At 35.7% G+C, this 19,436-nt stretch overlaps 1 protein-coding gene across 2 annotated transcripts in view; it reads left to right on the plus strand.

Moving 5' to 3' along the window:
* Nucleotides 1–19,436, plus strand: part of CFAP47 (cilia and flagella associated protein 47) — a 504,014-nt gene that overhangs the window by 438,519 nt on the left and 46,059 nt on the right. For both annotated transcript variants that reach the window (XM_027534335.1, XM_027534336.1), the window contains 4 exons: nt 118–277; nt 2,304–2,398; nt 5,883–6,035; nt 18,451–18,622. In XM_027534335.1, the coding sequence (XP_027390136.1) occupies nt 118–277; nt 2,304–2,398; nt 5,883–6,035; nt 18,451–18,622 (580 nt within the window). The remainder of the gene's footprint in view (nt 1–117; nt 278–2,303; nt 2,399–5,882; nt 6,036–18,450; nt 18,623–19,436) is intronic.

Genomic DNA, 19,436 nt, shown 5'->3' on the forward strand with positions numbered 1-19,436 from the left:
GTTCAGGAGTGATTTTGAAAATTTTAGATAATCAGTAAGGAGAGGTTACTTTCGTTGTTAAAATTATTTTCTAAAATGTTTACCACATTAGAACTTTTTTTTTTTTTTTTTTAACAGGAATTGCATTGCCTCCTAAAGGGACTCTGGATATCCAGGTGTTATTTATGCCCCAGGTTATGAAATTACAAAAAACAATGGTCCTTATTCAAATGAGGAAGGCCAGTGGAAAAAGATGGTTTATTGACAATTTTATGGAATTGCACCCAGAGGTGAAAAGGTAATATTTAAATAGGACATTGAAGGAATATGATTTCATTTTGACTGGCATTGATTGATCCAGTTTCTTTTACATGTTACGCAATGTAAAGTTCATGAGGTTATGTTCTCTGAAGTATTGATATGTATATGGTTAGAGGAGGAAAATATATTTGTTATAGGGGGATTGTATATATCATTGCTGATTTGAAGTTCTGAGTGAGGAACAAGTCAATCTTAAGTATCGTATCAATTAATCACAGTCAGATACAGTCAAATACAAAGCCTCCTTTTTGAGTCTATATCTACAGAACAACCTGGATCAGCCTGTCTGGGCAAAGTATAGGATTTATGCTGATGTACACCAAGTGATGGCACCGTGCCAGGCATATGACATCCTGATGAAATACTGCCACGACTAGGGTGTGCTGTGTCATTGCCAGAGTGCATGTTACTTGCCCCCTCTCTGCTTAGCTGAAATGTAAGCAGACTCCAGTACTGATGCAAAATTTAAATGTTTTCTCTTCTTTTATAATTTAATTAAATAATGGTCTAGAAGCCTTAATTCAAAGGAAATTCTTACTTTGTCTTATGTGTACATATTTCTTCTTCACATTCAAAACCTTCTTTCCTGTAGGCTCATTAATGTCCATTCTGCCAGGATTTCACCACTCCTGCAGTCAAGACTGCAGACGTGATCTGGGTAAAATGAAAGTGAGGAGGCCGTTGTTCAAAAAGTATTAAGAATTTCAAGACATTAAACAAACATGAGCGATTCCAAGTGTGGAGTTCTTGTGCTGTTGAACAAGTCCTATGCTGGTGAAGCTGGTCCTGCCTGTTGTGTCTTATGCTCCATCTTTAATAAGAAAAATCTATTTTCAACAACAATCAAAACCATTTCCTAGTATTGCTGTCCTCCTGGTGGTGTCTGATGGACTTTGAATAATTTTACAAATGCCCCTTTTTTTTTTAACTGGTAGCCTCCAAAAGTACCTTCCCCATTACTTTCTGAAGTCCCATACTTATCGGCATTTTTTCTTTTGTGCATTTCCTATCCAGTTTAGAGTATAACCCATGGAAACTGTATTACCTCTTATTAATCACAGTTTAGTCACATCAGTAAATATTAATACCAATACAGTCGTCCCTCAGTATCTTTGGGGGACGGATTCCAAGACCCCCATGGATACCAAAATCCATTGCTGCTCAAGTCCATTACATAAAACGGCATAGAATTTGCATATAACCCATACACATCCTTCCATATACTTTATTTTTTTTAATTTTATTTTATTTTTAAACTTTACATAATTGTATTAGTTTTGCCAAATATCAAAATGAATCCACCACAGGTATACAACTCTGCTGCTGTGTTGTGCTCAGTCATGTCTCTTTTGTGACCCTATGGGCTGTAGCCTGCCAGGCTACTCTGTCCATGGGATTTCCAGGCCAGGATACTGGAGTGGGTTGCCATTTCCTCCTCCAGGAGATTTTCCATACCCAGGGATCGAACTCGTGTCTCCTGCATCTCCTAAATGGGCAGGCGGATTCTTTACCACTAACACCACTTGGGAAGCCCTTAAATCACCTCTGTGTTATTATAATGCCTAATACAATGTAAATGCTATGTAAATAGAAGTTTTGGGTTTTTTTTAAACTTTCCAGAATTTCTTTCTTTTTTTTTTATATAATACTTTCAGTTCATGGTTGGTTGAATCTGTGGATTCAGAAACCACAGATGTGGAGGGCCAGCTGCTGTACCAACCTTTGAATGTAGGGAAAAGAGGTCTTCAGTTGTAACTTGGCTCTGGCAATGATTGTACCACAGTTTTCTTAGTGATGATTTCCCAGGGTTTGGTTTGAAATGTTTGTAAAAATCAGCATCTGCAGAAAATGGTTTTTATTTCATACTTAGTTTCTCTCCACCAAAGTTTAAATTTATAAGCTTTGTTTAAAGTATCATTAGGTCACTAAAAATGTGTTATTTTATACTAATACTGAAAGTGTTTATGCTTTTATTCACTCTTAATAATTTAATTTCTAATCAGGGGTTTGGGACTAGACAGTGAAGAAATCCTAGAAATACGCTGGATATACCCTATTATTGGAGTCCCACAGACATCACCTCCTGAAAGCCCACAGAGTAAGTATATCTTACAGTCAGAGAACACTAGGATTTTAAGGGATCTTAGAGACCCTCTAATCACATCTCTTCTTTGTACAAGCAAGAAAATCCAGGTTCAGAGAAAGTAGGTTTAAAGTCACTCAGCTCTGTTGGTGGGAACACTAGGACTGAATCTGGTCTCTTAACAGTAAGTTCAATGATCTTTTCACAAAACTATACCATTTCCTGTTGTTCTTGCTGTTGATGAAACCTACCAATCAGCTAAGATTGAAATAACATCAACTTCAGACCCCTTTATTTAACAGTCTTTGATGCGCTCTGAGCCCTACACTAGATTTGTAAGATTCCTAGGTACTTGGCTTCTTGGATTACATTTAATCACCATATTCTGGCTTCTGTGTAACTCATGGGGATGATGATTCCTCTGTTAGTTTTCCTAACAGAAATCTTTGATTCTGTTCTCCAAAAACTAGTCAGAATGTACTATGGAGGTTTCAGGGAGGTTTGCTTTGCCACCACACATGCAACATCAAATCTCTACTCTTAAAATGCCTTTTTCTCAATGACCCCTTTTTTCCTCCACATACTCCAGACTAATCTCAAGTTTCTGTATGTTCTCTTTCCTTAACACTCTTCACTTCTTCTGCATACTTTGATGTTCCCATTTTCTTCCCAGGGTCAGTGTAAGAATTCCTCTTAGATAACCAGCACAATTCCTCTTAGATAACCATAGGGTGAAATTTAGTATCCCAGCCTCTTACCAGGCTCTAGGCATAGTTCTTCATAAGTAAGAATCACTGAATTGCACAGCAAAGGGATATCTGTTTTCAATCTCCACCTTCAACAACATAAATAAGCTATAAGAAGTCTTGAAATTTTGAATTTTCCTTCTCCCTCCATACCAGTGTTTGCTAGTGAAAAAGGGCTTGTCTTTACTGGAATAAATTATGTCACCACACTTAGAAGAGAAAATAGCAAGTTTTGCTTGTGAATAACAGCATTTCCCCAGATACACTGGTTATAAAGGAAGAACAAGATTGTATATTTCCTTATGGAGTTTAATTTTAAGTGGAGTGAAAATCCACATACCTAACAATTCCTTTGACAATAAATGTCGTTTGTTTTACTTGAAGTATTTTTATTCTTGTGTTAAAAAAAAACTATCAACACATAAATATTTCACATACACTAAATTATCTTCAGAATGCTTCACAAACATGTCAAAATATTTTTTTTATTTCCATCTAGGACATAGTTGTTTGTATACTTTCCATAGAGCTGAGCAGTTTAAAATTTATAATAGTGTTCCAATCAAAGTGATGTAATACAGCCTAGACATTACTCTGTTGGAATTCTAACAGCAGTATTGCTTGTGTCTACTCCAGATACTGTTTGTTTGTTTTTTTTTTTTCCCCCAGATTAAAGATTTAAAGCAGATTTTTAGAAGTCTAAAATAAAGCCTATGAGAAAATAAAAACATAAATTTCTTGTACCGTTGTCTTCAATAAAGGTTAAATATGCTTCCAAAATATAGACATTTTCTATCAAGTCACTTCTCTTAGTAATTAATTTTTTTTTTTAAAGTAAATGTGAGTTCTGTAAATAGCCTGTGTTATATTAGCACAACCAAGTGAACATCTGTGTTCTGAGCAGATTGTGTAGTAGTTATTAAATCATTTTATCAAAAGTCTAAAACCTATTCTAGTAATTCTTTTTCTCTACAAATGCCCTTGAGAAACAAATGGGTAAGATTTTATAAATAAATATTATTTACTCTCTGTACAGTCCATTCTTCATTCCTAAGAACACATTGGAAATAACCCATTGCTTTCCCTGCTCAACTGCATCACCATCAATGTTTGTTGTTTCGTTTTCTTTTTTTCTATGTGTATCTATAACCCAGGTTGTTCTCAAGCCCAGGGTACTTTTGTTGCACTGTGAGCCACCTTTTCCCTTTGTGCATTCTAATCTGCTCCTGTCCATTGAGGTAGATAATTGGAAAAGGGCTGCACTCCCTATCACAGTGTAAAGACAATGGAATGTGAATCCATTGTGATTTAGCAATGCTGGTCTGGCTAGGGCACTAATTTCCTAAGGACTTATAGGACAAGACCAGTGACATGATACTAATTGTAACTTTGATCACACTAATTTCCGATTTAATGCTCTAAGACTGAAGCTAATTATAACCAGAAAAGCTTGTACATTTTCTTCAGCCATTTCAACCCACTTAATTTACATCTAACTTTGTACCCCATTGTACATTTCACATAATTAATTCTAAGTCCAAAATGTTCAGTATCAACCTGTAAATTTAAGAATTAAAATTTATTTTAATTATTTATTTACTGTAGATGTGGTACATATTGCAAAAACATGTAAATCTGCTGACATTATCCAGTTTTGCAGTTCTGATGAACATATTATTATTATCTTTTTTTTCCGTACAGCAGGAGCTCCTGCTGTAAAGCACTATATTCTATATTCTAATAAAATTATTTTAAAATATGTTATTAGTGATGCCATAAAAGCATAGAGTAATATATTTCAAAAGTTTTTTTAATATTACAATTCACTTTTTTATCTCATATTCAGTTTATGTCCTGTGTGCATCTGAACTGATAAAATATAACACTTGATATATTTTAGAGAAATATGGACTCTAGTATACATGGCCTCATAATATAGAGATAGTGCCAAGATAGTAACATTCCTTTATAAAATTATTAGCTATATATAGATATAATATTTTGGTTACTCACAAGATCACTAACACGTCTAAAATTTATATAAGAAAATGTTGGAGTTTAATATATAGAAAGAAATATATAAAGTTACATTAATTTAATGTTGAATGCTGTAAATTAATATATAATACTGCTTAATATTATTTAAATAAATACAGTTTTATTTTTAACTGCTAAATAGTGTATTTTATAAATTTAAGAGCAATTCACACATGGAAATTAAAATATTTTACTTAAATAATTTAAGTACATTTCAAGGTGCATGTAATATTATTTTTAGTTAAATATTAATTAAATTAATATTTTTAGTTTAGGAGATAATAAGACATATTCCAAAAGTATTGTAAAATAAATATTATAGGACTTTTTAAAAAATTATTTGAAAGTATTTGCTGTAGTATTTTTATTTAAGTAAAGCTTGGTGTTTACCATAATAAGCTCACAAATAGCTGAAAAATCTAGTCCCTGAATCACATTTCTGCACCTTAATGTAATCTTCTATACTTTGCTGTGTATCTTCTAGATTTATCTCTTGTCATGCTGTTTTTACATATTATTTAATATTCATGTTGCTTCCAAAATGTCAGTGTATATAGATACTGAATGAGTGTATGTGTGTTAATACCAGATGCAATGACATGCCAAAGTCTGCCAAAGGGACTTCTATTTTTCATAGCATAATTCATTTTTTTCTATCTCAGTAACAATCGAATAACCCATTAGTCAAATTAACTGAAAATATTTCTCTCCTGTAGTTGTCATAACATGTCAGGCCAGGAAGAGGCTAGAAGAGGAGGTGGAAGTCTTACTGGATGGAGATTTTTTGGGAGAAAATCCTATCTTAGAGCTGTCAGACTTTACAGTGATTCCAAAAAGAAAATCATATGCATATTATGAAGATATAGAAGGTAAGAGAACATAGTCATGGGGATAAAAAATTATAATAAATAAAAACTCAATTTCCTAAATTTCAGGTTGCTGATTACTCAGTTACATGAAAACTGATGCCCATTTGTTTCTCATTTACAGTTAGTGCCCAACGAGTGTTATTTTTGTCCTCTTTACATAGTAGTTTTCTGCAAATGACAGTAGTTATGGTCATTAATGGATTTATAAGAATAGATTCAGGTTATGTCATCAGTGAGGAAAGAAAAATTGTAGTAACTGTAATTTTCATTTCTGCGAACTTTAATTTCTTACTTTATTCTCTTTTTCTGATTATGGAATGTGATTAAAGCCATGGCTTGTAGCTTTAAATTTGAAAGAATGACCTTGAATAAAATATTTATTTAAAGAGATAGAAAAATGTACATAAATTAGATTCAATACCCAAATATATTTTGTATAATAATCCCTCTGACATTTGACATCTTAAACAAGACATTTCAAAAAGTTAATGGTCTGGCAAAATCAACTCTCAATGATACAAACTTTAGTTTTCAGCCATCTTCCGCATGAAATAAAGTAGAAAGCTCTTATTCCCATTGAAAGGGAAATTCCCTTAACAATTGTTTTATTAGTATCAATGGGAGAAATCTTTATGTATTATTTGTAAAGGAAAGAAACCACAAAATTAAGTATGAAATGTCTTGCAGAATCAAAATATCTTCTCTAGTTTTCTTATTTTGGTCTATAGTTTTTTACTTTGATCTCACTACTATCATCTCTGTGTCTAATTATTTCAGTGATGAGAGAATGTAAATGAGGTATAACAGAAGGGAGAGTATACAAGAGTATAGAGAGGATATACAGTAGATAGTAAAATAATCTTTACTTTTTATAGTAACGATTTCTATATTATTAAGTAAAAAATTCGCATTTTAAATGATTAAAGATATTTCTGATGAATATGAATAGCAGTCCCTCAGCTCAACTTAGTCCCACTCAGATGGTGTTCAGTTCAGTTCAGTTCAGTCACTCAGTCATGTCTGACTCTTTGCGACCCCATGAATCACAGCATGCCAGGCCTCTCTGTCCATCACCAACTCCCAGAGTTCACCCAGACTCACGTCCATCGAGTCAGTGATGCCATCCAGCCATCTCATCCTCTGTCGTCCCCTTCTCCTCCTGCCCCCAATCCCTCCCAGCATCAGAGTCTTTTCCAATGAGTCAACTCTTCACATCAGGTGGCCAAAGTACTGGAGTTTCAGCTTCAGCATCATTCCCTCCAAAGAAATCCCAGGGCTGATCTCCTTCAGAATGGACTGGTTGGATCTCCTTGCAGTCCAAGGGACTCTCAAGAGTCTTCTCCAACACCACAGTTCAAAAGCATCAATTCTTCGGTGCTCAGCTTTCTTTATAGTCCAACTCTCACATCCATACATGACCACAGGATGAACAATAGCCTTGACTAGATGGACCTTTGTTGGCAAAGTAATATCTCTGCTTTTGAATATGCTGTCTAGGTTGGTCATAACTTTGCTTCCAAGGAGTAAGCATCTTTTAATTTCATGGCTGCAGTCACCATCTGCAGTGATTTTGGAGCCCCAAAAAATAAAGTCTGACACTGTTTCCACTGTTTCCCCATCTGTTTCCCATGAGGTGATGGGACCAGATGCCATGATCTTCGTTTTCTGAATGTTGAGCTTTAAGCCAACTTTTTCACTCTCCAGTTTCACTTTCATCAAGAGGCTTTTTAGTTCCTCTTCACTTTCTCCCATAAGGGTGGTGTCATCAGCATATCTGAGGTTATTGATATTCTCTCAGCAATCTTGATTCCAGCTTGTGCTTCTTCCAGCCCAGCGTTTCTCATGATGTACTCTGCATAGAAGTTAAATAAACAGGGTGATAATATACAGCCTTGACATACTGCTTTTCCTATTTGGAACCAGTCTGTTGTTCCATGTCCAGTTCTAACTGTTGCTTCCTGACCTGCATGTAGGTTTCTCAAGAGGCAGGTCAGATGGTGTGGTATTCCCATCTCTTTCAGAGTTTTCCACAATTTATTGTGATCCACACAGTCAAAGGCTTTGGCATAGTCAATAAAGCAGAAATAGATATTTTTCTGGAACTCTCTTGGTTTTTCCATAATCCAGCAGATGTTGGCAATTTGATCTCTGGTTCCTCTGCCTTTTCTAAACCCAGCTTGAACATCTGGAAGTTCATGGTTCACGTATTGCTGAAGCCTGGCTTGCAGAATTTTGAGCATTACTTTACTAGCATGTGAGAAGAGTACGATTGTGTGGTAGTTTGAACATTCTTTGGTGTTGCCTTTCTTTCGGATTGGGATGAAAACTGACCTTTTACAGTCCTGTGGCCACTGCTGAGTTTTCCAAATTTGCTGGCATATTGAGTGCAGCACTTTCACAGCATCATCTTTCAGGATTTGAAATAGCTCAACTGGAATTCCATCACCTCCACTAGCTTTGTTCATAGTGATGCTTCCTAAGGCCCACTTGACTTCACATTCCAGGATGTCTGGCTCTAGGTGCCTGATCACACCATCGTGATTATCTGGGTTGTGAAGCTCCTTTTTCTACAGTTCTTCTGTGTATTCTTGCCACCTCTTCTTAATATCTTCTGCTTTTGTTAGGTCCATACCATTTCTGTCCTTTATCGAGCCCATCTTTGCATGAAATGTTCCCTTGGTATCTCTAATTTTCTTGAAGAGATCTCTAGTCTTTTCCATTCTATTGTTTTCCTCATTTTTTATCTACTAAAATGTTATTTAATCTATGTAAAATAATCCAGAATTACATTCACCATTTGTCCCCTACTGTCATTCCAGTCATTTCTCTAGGACATTAACTTGTTATTAACCTGGGTGGGATCACGTGCCACTTGTCTACATTTACCATCTACTTTCCCAGCACGGTCAGCATCTATGAGACAGTCTGCTTTGCCCGGCCTGCCAACTTCCACTCCCTTTTTATGGAAACTACCTCCCAGTCTTGCCACAAGATTCTTATCATAGTTCAGTCATATGCTGTCCTCCTGGCCAAAGTGGGCAAGTTGGGCTCCAACCCCAAATCTTCTGTAGTCAAATGCAGGAAGTTTGTTTATCTTCATTTGCTGAAGCTGTAATATGTAGTGCTAGGGAGTATTTATTTCTCTACTTTTCTCTGCAGGCCTGCTTTGTCTTCTCTTTGTAGGTCTCCTTTCTCTGTCTGCTCATCGATATACACATGGCTCTGTCATGCTTAACTCTTCCTTTACTTCATGAAACACTTGGTGTCTTCCAAAAAAGATTATTCAAATGGGGGTTCTGTTATTTGCAAATAGGCATTCTAAGAGTAAATGTAGAAGAGTCTCTAGAAATAATAACTATTTCTTAAACGGATTGTAAAAATATCAGAATCATCTTCCCCACACACTCTCATTATAAAATTTTTCAGGCACTATTTTAAAAGCTGGAGATGGAATTATGAAATGAGTATCTATGTTATATGTACCCAGTGTAGTTCAAAAGATTCAAAAAAATTAGTTCAGATTAACTTCTTTTTGGTTTACTGGAAAGTTATGGATAGTATGAAGTATATGAGAGTAAGAGATAGTAATACTGTCACTAGGTTGCACAATGAGATATTTAATTTTTAATTATATTAATTTACTACTTTTTTCTCCTTGGTTGAATTTTCATTTTTTAATTGAAAAATACTAACATAATCACAGCCTGCTTAAATTTATAAAAAGTAAAATAAATTTGTATGAGAACAGGGGAATTTTCCACTGGAACACCTGTACAGTTACTCTCTATTTCAAAGAATTATGTATTAATAATGAAATCAGACTGATGCGAACCATTTCCATTTATCTCCAAAAATTATTATGAGTTGGGTACAGATTTTGCTTTAGTGAATCATGTAGTAGCATTGGACAAATGTAGAAAAAGTAATTGTTAAGTAAATGAAATTCTATTGGCTTTTTTTTTCTTCAACCAGTAACCAATATAAAAAAAAATTCTGATTGTTTATGCATATCAGGGATAAGAATATTAGTGTAGATTAACCACAGAATCCAAATGTGTAATACAGTTTCCAATTTCCAGTGATAAATAAATGTGAGTACTTTCTTACTAAAATATAAAACAATTTTAATATGCAGGCAACCTATAACAAGTGTTCCCCAGTGAATGTTCAGTTTCTGAAGTGAAAACATTGTTTTGTGTGACATCCTGTTATGCTTCAATGAATTTTAATAGTTTAGTCTTCAAGCTTGATTTTTATTTGAAATCTATCCTGTTGAAGGCAAAATGTTGATGCTTCTATGACATGAAGTAAGGAAGGTAAAGAAATGCTTACATTCAGGACTCATTTTAATACGTTCTTGCTACTTAAATTGTTTAAATCGTACCCTTGTCAGGTTGCAAGTTAAATATATATATATATATATATATATATATATACACACATACATACATACACACATATTTCTGATAATAGAAGTTGATTAGATCTTATTACCTGAAAAAAAAAATCCACTGTCTCCTAGATAAGAATGGTCTATAAGGAGGCTGCCAACATCATTCTGAGAGATTCGAAAGGCATATAAGGAAAAAGAGTCTCTCTTTTAAATAGCTCTTGAATATACACCTTTTTATATGGCTCATATTTTACTACTTCATTACTTTTCATGATGAAAAATAATGCTTACTGTTGAAAATAACTATTTGGAAGGTTTGCAGTCTTATCTCTTCCCATCATTCTCTAGTAGCTTTTTCTCTGCTCAATACCACCAAACTCAAGGAGATCATCTTTTTTTTTTTTTTTTTTTGCAAAAGACATTTTAATTTGTAAACATCTGTTTCTGTTCTGAAGCATGTCTTGCTATACAGAAGTAGGTTTCTTCAGTGACTTCCCTGATGGCTCAGACGGTAAAGAGTTTTCCTGCAATGTGGGAGACCTGGGTTCAATCCCTGGGTTGGGAAGATCCCCTGGAGGAAATGGCAACCTACTCCAGTATTCTTGCCTGGAGAATCCCATGGATAAAGGAGCCTGGTGGGCTACAGTGCCTGGGGTCACAAAGAATCAGACACGACTGAGCAACTAAGCACAGACACTCAATTTTAATGTTTTTAAACATTAAAAATATTAATGTCTTAATGTCTTTTCTCTGAATATTTGATAAATCAGTTGACCTCTCTCTGGTCTGAGTTCCTTAAAAGCATCTGGTAATTGCTGGATTCCTTTTACTGCCCAATTGCAAAGATGTAACCAAATTGCATGCAGTCTCTGAAAGTCCCCCTGCTTGCTGTTCCCTTCTCACCTATTTCTTTATGAAGGGTTGGGGCTGGTCACAAGCCTGAATACAATTTTAGTCTTTATATAAAGGCAAACCAGCTGTTTTCACCTATGTGTGTCATTTGATTATAGTTTACTCAACACATTAAATAGAATCCAAAAGTCATGTTGTTCATGCCATTTTGTACTTCCTATAGTCTCTTAAATCCCTTATGGTGGAAATTAAAGCATTTTACTCTGTGGCTTAAGCTGTGATGGGATTTTAGGTGTGATCATTAATTAACAACCTGTGTTCCTTCATCCAAATTTCTAGTCATCTGAAAAGTAGATGTAGAAATAAGGCAGATGGAGATCAAAAGCTACCTTTATTATAAAGGTGAACTGGAAAATGACTTGGTACTATGGATTCATTTGGGCTTGTCAATACCTTCCACCACAATTGAGTGCATTTACCCCAAACTAGCCAGTGTACGGGCATAAACGATCAACACACAAAGAAGGAAGAGAAAGTGTGCATGCTGATTGACGATATCAGAAAAGAAAGAGAAGGGTCTGCTCATCTGCTCAGGCTTCACTTCTTCACCCAAATTCACTGATCAGATATGTTGTTTTCTCTCAGAGGGCAGAACATGATGAAGGAGACTGATGCTGAGATATTTTTCCCTCCTATAACTTTCCCTTCTAGCAAATGAAAAAGCCTCTCTATGTAAACATGATCAATAGGAAATAAGGATCCCCACCACTGCCTTCCCATTATTTTCTCTTACTTTTCACCATCTTCTTTCCGAGGGTCCAATAAAACCATCAAACCTCATTTAAATGAAAACACTAGGACCTCTCTATTCTCTCTCTACCCTGACTCCTCAAAAACACCATTGAGTTAATGAGGATTGATCACTTTCATATCTTTTTTATTCAACAACAATCTTGGGAACATCTTTGTTGCCAGGTATTATGCTGAGTCCCAGAGATGCCAAAATTAACAAGGCACAGACTGTTGTCAAGGAATTCAAGAAATTGTCTATCCAACATGTTAGATTTATGCACCTGTACTACTTAAATCAATTGGTGTTGCCCTACTGGGATATTATACTGCTTTTATTTTTAGACAGTATTTTGAAATGTGACTTCTATAAGACTACAAATTATACCCTGTGGGCAGTATTTCCCCTATGATTGTATTTATTCTTCCTAAGTAACTCTGGTCTCTGCCTTCTCTATGCCTCTCTGGAGATTAGTTCAGTGATTTTCTCTCTGTGGGACTTTTTCTGTGAGAGTAGTTTTGCCATTTAACTGCATAACAAATTCATGCCACTTCCTTTTATATCCCAGGTGTACTATAGCTTGAGGCTGTCTTTCTTTGATTAATCTACTGTCTTTTTCGTGCCTGATTTGCTGATTTGTTTGTCACACTGGTCTCATTTTACGCAAAGGCCAGTCATCTTGTTGCATGTTGTATACGTGACAATGCTCATGTTGGATTTGGTCTGTAATCACAACCAGCTCCAGAGAAGCCTGTCATTGGCCCTCCCATGACCCCACATTGGCCTCTAGACTTGATCCTTCCCTCTGCTTCTTTTCATCTTGCTTTCTCTGCTCAACTCACTCCATTAAGTCTTCTGTCCTAACTACTCTAGTAAGAGTACCATTGACAAGATTGTCAGCCCTATCCAGTATGCCTAATCCAGTGGTCAGATTTGTGCTCTGAGCTTACATCTCACTGGTTATCCCTTTTCCATCTCTATTGATGGCTCCTCTTCCTCTGACCGGAATCTCAATGTTTGAGTGACCCAGGCCTCTACCCTGAGGGCCAGAACACTCCCTTGCACAGATAATGGCCTGCATACTTCCAGAAGCTGCTGCTGATGGCATCTTCTCAGCAGTTGTGCCACTTGCCAGGCCTGGTATCCTCAGCTGTGACATCTGTACTCAGACAACTTGGGTTCTTCTATTTAATTTCTATACGGCCTTGACAAAATTATTTTACTTCTCTATAAACTCTGTTTCTTCAACTGTAGTATGGAGATAGTATCTATTTCATAGGATTTTTTTTAAGATTAAGTGTAAATGCATAGAATTTTTTAAAGTGCCTGGTTCTCAGTGTGTCATAAGTGTTAGATATTGCCAGTATTATCATTTAAAGCTCTGGTTGGGCATTTTGTGACAGTGATGTATTAGAGGACCCATCTTCGGTCACTGACAAATGACAGTTCAAGATGGAAACATGATTCTTTCAATGTCATTTGGTGGGTTTTCTCATTAATACATGAAATAATATTGTATCAGAAAGTACAAAAATATGGTACCTAATCTTAAATAGATTCTGAAATTTGGTGCTACATTGCTAAATGGCTGGATAAAATGTTTATGTTACAAAAAGTTCCTTTATCTTTTATCTCTGGATTCTTGTTTAAAATGAAATGTGTAAGACAAGCATTAGCTATGTTGCCACTTTCTTCCTTTAATTTTCGTTCTGTAGTTTACTCTACTTGCAGTTGTAGCAAAAGAGTATGCAGTTATTTTAAGTTAATCAAAATGTTTGGTCTATTAAATGACCTTATGAAAGTGAAGTAAAACATGTAAATTAAATAACCCTTCAAAAAGATACACAATTTTGTAAAAATAATAAAAGTGTGCAGATGGCACATTCTTCATTATCTGTTCAAAGAAAATAGCTTTAGGTGGTTTATCCAATATCCTCTATTTTCTTTGAATACCTTGTTGTCATTATCCTCTTTCAAATTTGTGTTCAGTGCTCCATTCCTTCCTTCTATGATTATTACATCCTGTCAAGCAAATGTAGATGCCTATTATTAATGAAGAGACAACTAGAAATTTATGAAAGAACATGAATAACAGTGTTCATTATACTTTGATGTTCACTTCTCATTGAGACATTTTGGTTGGGTTTGCTATGAAGTGTATTTCTTACAGATTAAAATGGTATAAAACACACAGTTTCACAATATATTTTCCAAATAGATCGGTTATAATTCAATACTTTTTGACCATTTATCATGTTTTGTCAAGGGTTTTTAAAAATTAGTAATATTCTTACACATTGAATAAAAATCGATCATTGTCCTGAGAAAATTCACCCACATATCTGGCACCCTTGACCATGATAGTGCCCATTGCATGATTTATTGGCATGATGATACAGGCATTAGGTTGCATAATTACACAAGGATGGAAGCATACCCTTCTTATTCAATGTAATGACCACTTGCCATACCCAAGTGATTATTACCATTATTGTTTTTTTTAATTTTATTTTATTTTTAAACTTTACATAATTGTATTAGTTTTGCCAAATATCAAAATGAATCCGCCACAGGTGTGTGGCGTGTAAGACGGTAGATGATAAGTAGATAGATAAATATAGATATATCATACTCTATAATTCTCTGAAATATGTTTGATTAAATATTTTGTATGTATGTTAAGGGTATGAATACATTACTGAAATGATAAGCTCATGATTTTGGTTACCAGTCAGGACTGCTCCCATGGTCCCCACTTCATTCTTCACAGGGCATTGCTTGAGCTTAATCTCCATCTTCCTCTCACCCTTGTGCAAGTCACCACCTGGCCTGAACTACTGCAGACATCATTACCTTCTCTACTAACCACCTTTTGCTCACTTTACCATTAAACAAGCACATCATTTCCATATTTAAAACATTCCATAGGTTCTTGCTCTTCTTAAGAAGTCCCAAATCGTCACCATACCCTGCATGGTCTTGCCCATTATGCCCATTTCATCTCTTGGAAATTTCATCCCACTCCCTTTTGCTCCACCTGCTTAAGTTATTTCCCAAAGAGGCTGAGGTAATTCCCACCGTGGAAAATTCCCTCATGCTGCTCTGATGCCTAAGAGGCATTTTCTTTGTCTATATGCAGGAGGCCCTTATCAACTTTCTTTTTAACTTTGGTGTATTGGTCTCCTCCTCAGGACCTTGGCAGTCAAGTTCCCAGGACCTGAGCTCTCATAGCCTCTTCTGCTTCTCCACAGCAGCTGTTGTCATAGTCATCACTGAAAACGTTGCGGTATCACTGGTAGTTTATTGACAATTCTTTCCTCCCAGTTATAAGTTCCATGGGGACAAGAACCTTATTTCTAATTTCAAGGAATGTGTTCAGTTATTACTGACCAAATGAAAAAAGAAATATAAATATAAATGATAAGATGTTCAAGCTGGTTTTAGAAAAGGCAGAGGAACCAGAGATCAAATTGCCAACATCTGCTGGATCATCAAAAAAGCAAGAGAGTTCCAGAAAAACATCTACTTCTGCTTTATTGACTATGCCAAAGCCTTTGACTGTGTGGATCACAATAAACTGTGGAAAATTCTGAAAGAGATGGGAATACCAGACCACCTGACCTGCCTCTTGAGAAATCTGTATGCAGGTCAGGAAGCAACAGTTAGAACTGGACATGGAAAAACAGACTGGTTCCAAATAGGAAAAGGAGTACATCAAGGCTGTATATTGTCACCCTGCTTATTTAACTAATATGCAGAGTATATCATGAGAAATGCTGGACTGGAAGAAACACAAGCTGGAATCAAGATTGCCGGGAGAAATATCAATAACCTCAGATATGCAGATGACACCACCCTTATGGCAGAAAGTGAAGAGGAACTAAAAAGCCTCTTTTAGTGAAAGTGAGGAAATGGCAACCCACTGCAGTGTTCTTACCTGGAGAATCCCAGGGGCGGGGGAGCCTGGTGGGCTGCCGTCTATGGGGTCACACAGAGTCAGACACAACTGAAGCGACTTAGCAGTAGCAGTGAAAGTAAAAGTGGAGAGTGAAAAAGTTGGCTTAAAGCTCAACATTCAGAAAATGAAGATCATGGCATCCAGTCCCATCATTTCATGGGAAATAGATGGGGAAACAGTGGAAACAGTGGCAGACTTTATTTTTCTGGGCTCCAAAATCACTGCAGATGGTGACTGCAAGCATGAAATTAAAAGACGCTTACTCCTTGGAAGGAAAGTTATGACCAACGTAGATAGTATATTGAAAAGCAGAGACATTACTTTGCCAACAAAGGTCCGTCTAGTCAAGGCTATTGTTTATCCTGTGGTCATGTATGGATGTGAGAGTTGGACTGTGAAGAAGACTGAGTGCCGAAGAATTGATGCTTTTGAACTGTGGTGTTGGAGAAGACTCTTGAGAGTCGCTTGGACTGCAAGGAGATCCAACCAGTCCATTCTGAAGGAGATCAGCCCTGGGATTTCTTTGGAAGGAATGATGCTGAAGCTGAAACTCCTACTTTGGCCACCTCATGCGAAGAGTTGACTCATTGGAAAAGACTCTGATGCTGGGAGGGATTGGGGGCAGGAGGAGAAGGGGTCGACAGAGAATGAGATGGCTGGGTGACATCACTGACTCAATGGACGTGAGTCTGAGTGAACTCCGGGAGTTGGTGATGGACAGGGAGGCCTGGCGTGCTGTGATTCATGGGGTCGCAAGGAGTAGGACATGACTGAGCAACTGAACTGACTGACTGACTGACATGTATTTAAATGTTTTTTAGAAGTGTGCATTTGTTCTTTCAAAGTCACGAGCTATATTTGTCATACTTGAGTTCTTTCCCAAAGAGGCTGAGGTAATTCGCACTGTGGAAAATTCCCTCATGCTGGTCTGATGCCTAAGAGGTATTTTCTTTGTCTACATGCAGGATGCCCTTATCAACTTTCTTTTTAACTTTAGTATTTATGGTCTCCTCCTCAGGACCTTAGCAGTCAAGTTCCCAGGACCTGAGCTCTCATAGCCTCTTCTGCTTAATTTTAATCAATTATTTTTAATTAATTTTATACAACAATCAGATGATAACTAATTTACACTGGTCTCACTGACTTAGCTCTGATCAACCCAGTACACATAAAAGTACTATACAGATTCTCTCCAAGTTGGGAACATTGCAAAAAGTATGCTTTTAACTTGATAATATGACTTTTCAAATAAAATGCAGAGACTCTACTTTGTTAGCTTGAAGACACAATGCAGAATGTCAGTTTGTTAGGATTTTGTACCACCTGACTCTATTTTTCTTCCTTATGTGTTCATATCACTATATTTTAGTTAAAACAAGGGAAATATGTAAAGTGTAAAAAGTACTAATATGGTTCCTACTTGCGTGACCCCTGTCCTCCCCTTGCAGATAATCAGGTCTGTGTTTTGTACCAGTGGATCTTCTTAGGATTAGAATTATGATATCTATAGTAACAGATTCCCTACAGGGATTTCAATGCTTCTGAAACTAAATTTAGCTTCTCATTTCCTATCTTGATTCTGACACAGCCATTCCCATAAAGACTTCAATAATTAAGCAGAAACAGATGCAGATCTCAATAGTATTTGCTTTGAAAAATATGTTATTTGAATGCAGTGGAAATTTCATCTCCCATTAAAAACTCTAAAACTCTTAAATGCTGCTTCTCAGTATGGAGTATGGCTTCCAATGGAACATTTCCATATCCCATCCCCAGAACAAATCAATATATTAAATGTAGACATATTGATTTTGCTACAACAAAGAATGGTTATCAATAGGAACAATTGCCAATTTGGTCAACAGGATGAAAGCTAGTAATTCAGAAGGTCTGAGATTTATTTTTGTACATAAAAAAAGAAAAAAGATCTTATAAGATTATGGATCAGTCTGTTATTTTACATTAATAAGGTTTACTGAGTACTTATTAAATGTGACTTGGGATTTACTGAGTAATTATTAAATGTGACTTTCTTTATAAATTATGTTTATAAGCTTTTAATATATACAGCATATCATATTGTGTTTATAGTAAATGTTAATAGTAAATGTTATAGTAAATATTAATTTTTAGTTTCCATTTGTCTATTTCTTATTTTATTAGTCTGAAATTTAAGAATGGTGGGATTAAGGATAGTGGGTGAATTTTTTTCTATATCCATTCATTTATTTAACTTTTAAAAGCATACTGAATACTATTATATACCTGGTAACACACTAGGTATTACAAACACAAAGCTAAATAACATATACCCTCTCCCTCACTCTAAATACCTATGCATGATTAGTGCTGACGTATAATTGATTTTGAATCTATATGTATTTAGTTGAATTAAAATGCATTTAAATCTTGATTTTCTTAGACAAACCTATGAAACGTGAATTTGAATATGGCATTGAATTTGAATCTGAAGATGAAGAGGCTAGTTTGGAATCCTGCATGGCTCTATGTTTGATCAAAAAATCTTATAATGCCAATAATGAGCAGATAACATTGGTCTTCAGTCTGATATTTACACCAAACAAACCAGTGAGGTAAACCTGCTTTTACAAACCCTAATTTCTTTAAACAATATTATTACTCTTTTAAACTAAATAATGTGGTCTTTTTCTTTCCATCTTTCTATTTGTCAGTTGCATTACTTCTTTGATGCTATTGAGGTAAATAGATTATTTCTAGCTATCCAGATATGAAAAGTATTCTGATGAAAAAGAATAGTCCAAATTATTAGAAATCTGAGATATCCTTCAGGAATTGTGACCTCCCCAAGGTCATTGGGATATGCTATTAGCAAAACAGGGCTGTCTACTTTGAAAAACAATTTTTAATTGCAGACTTGGTGCTATACATTGGCAACATGGAATTTCTCCATACTACTTCTCAGAACCAGTTCAAATGACGAAACTGCTGAGTGCCCTCCTTTGCGATTGCTGTCATTACCATTTTACCATTCAAAACCATAGCATTGTACTAAAGGTAGAGTATAAGAGGGTCATACTGGAGTCTGTGCCAATAGTAAGCTTTGAATACCTGTCCTTTGGAAAACCTCGTCCAGTGTCTTTGTATTTAGTTTTTAGGCAACTGATACTTAGCATCTACACATACTGTATGATAGGTCACATCTGAGACAGGATTTTATGTCTTGATACAGAGACACTGATTAGAACTGCAAATAAGTGCAAAATACAGCCTGGCCATGAAAAAACAATTGACAATATTACTTGTGCTTTTAACCATTTCTATAATTTAACTATGCATTCAATGTACCCATGTGTGTATTTAAAGTGGCTTTGAGAATGTAGTCTAATAACTAAAAGATAGCAGGGTCCCCTTCAGGAAGCAGTAATA

This window comes from Bos indicus x Bos taurus, chromosome X (assembly GCF_003369695.1).
Source record: "Bos indicus x Bos taurus breed Angus x Brahman F1 hybrid chromosome X, Bos_hybrid_MaternalHap_v2.0, whole genome shotgun sequence".
Lineage (NCBI taxonomy): Eukaryota > Metazoa > Chordata > Mammalia > Artiodactyla > Bovidae > Bos > Bos indicus x Bos taurus.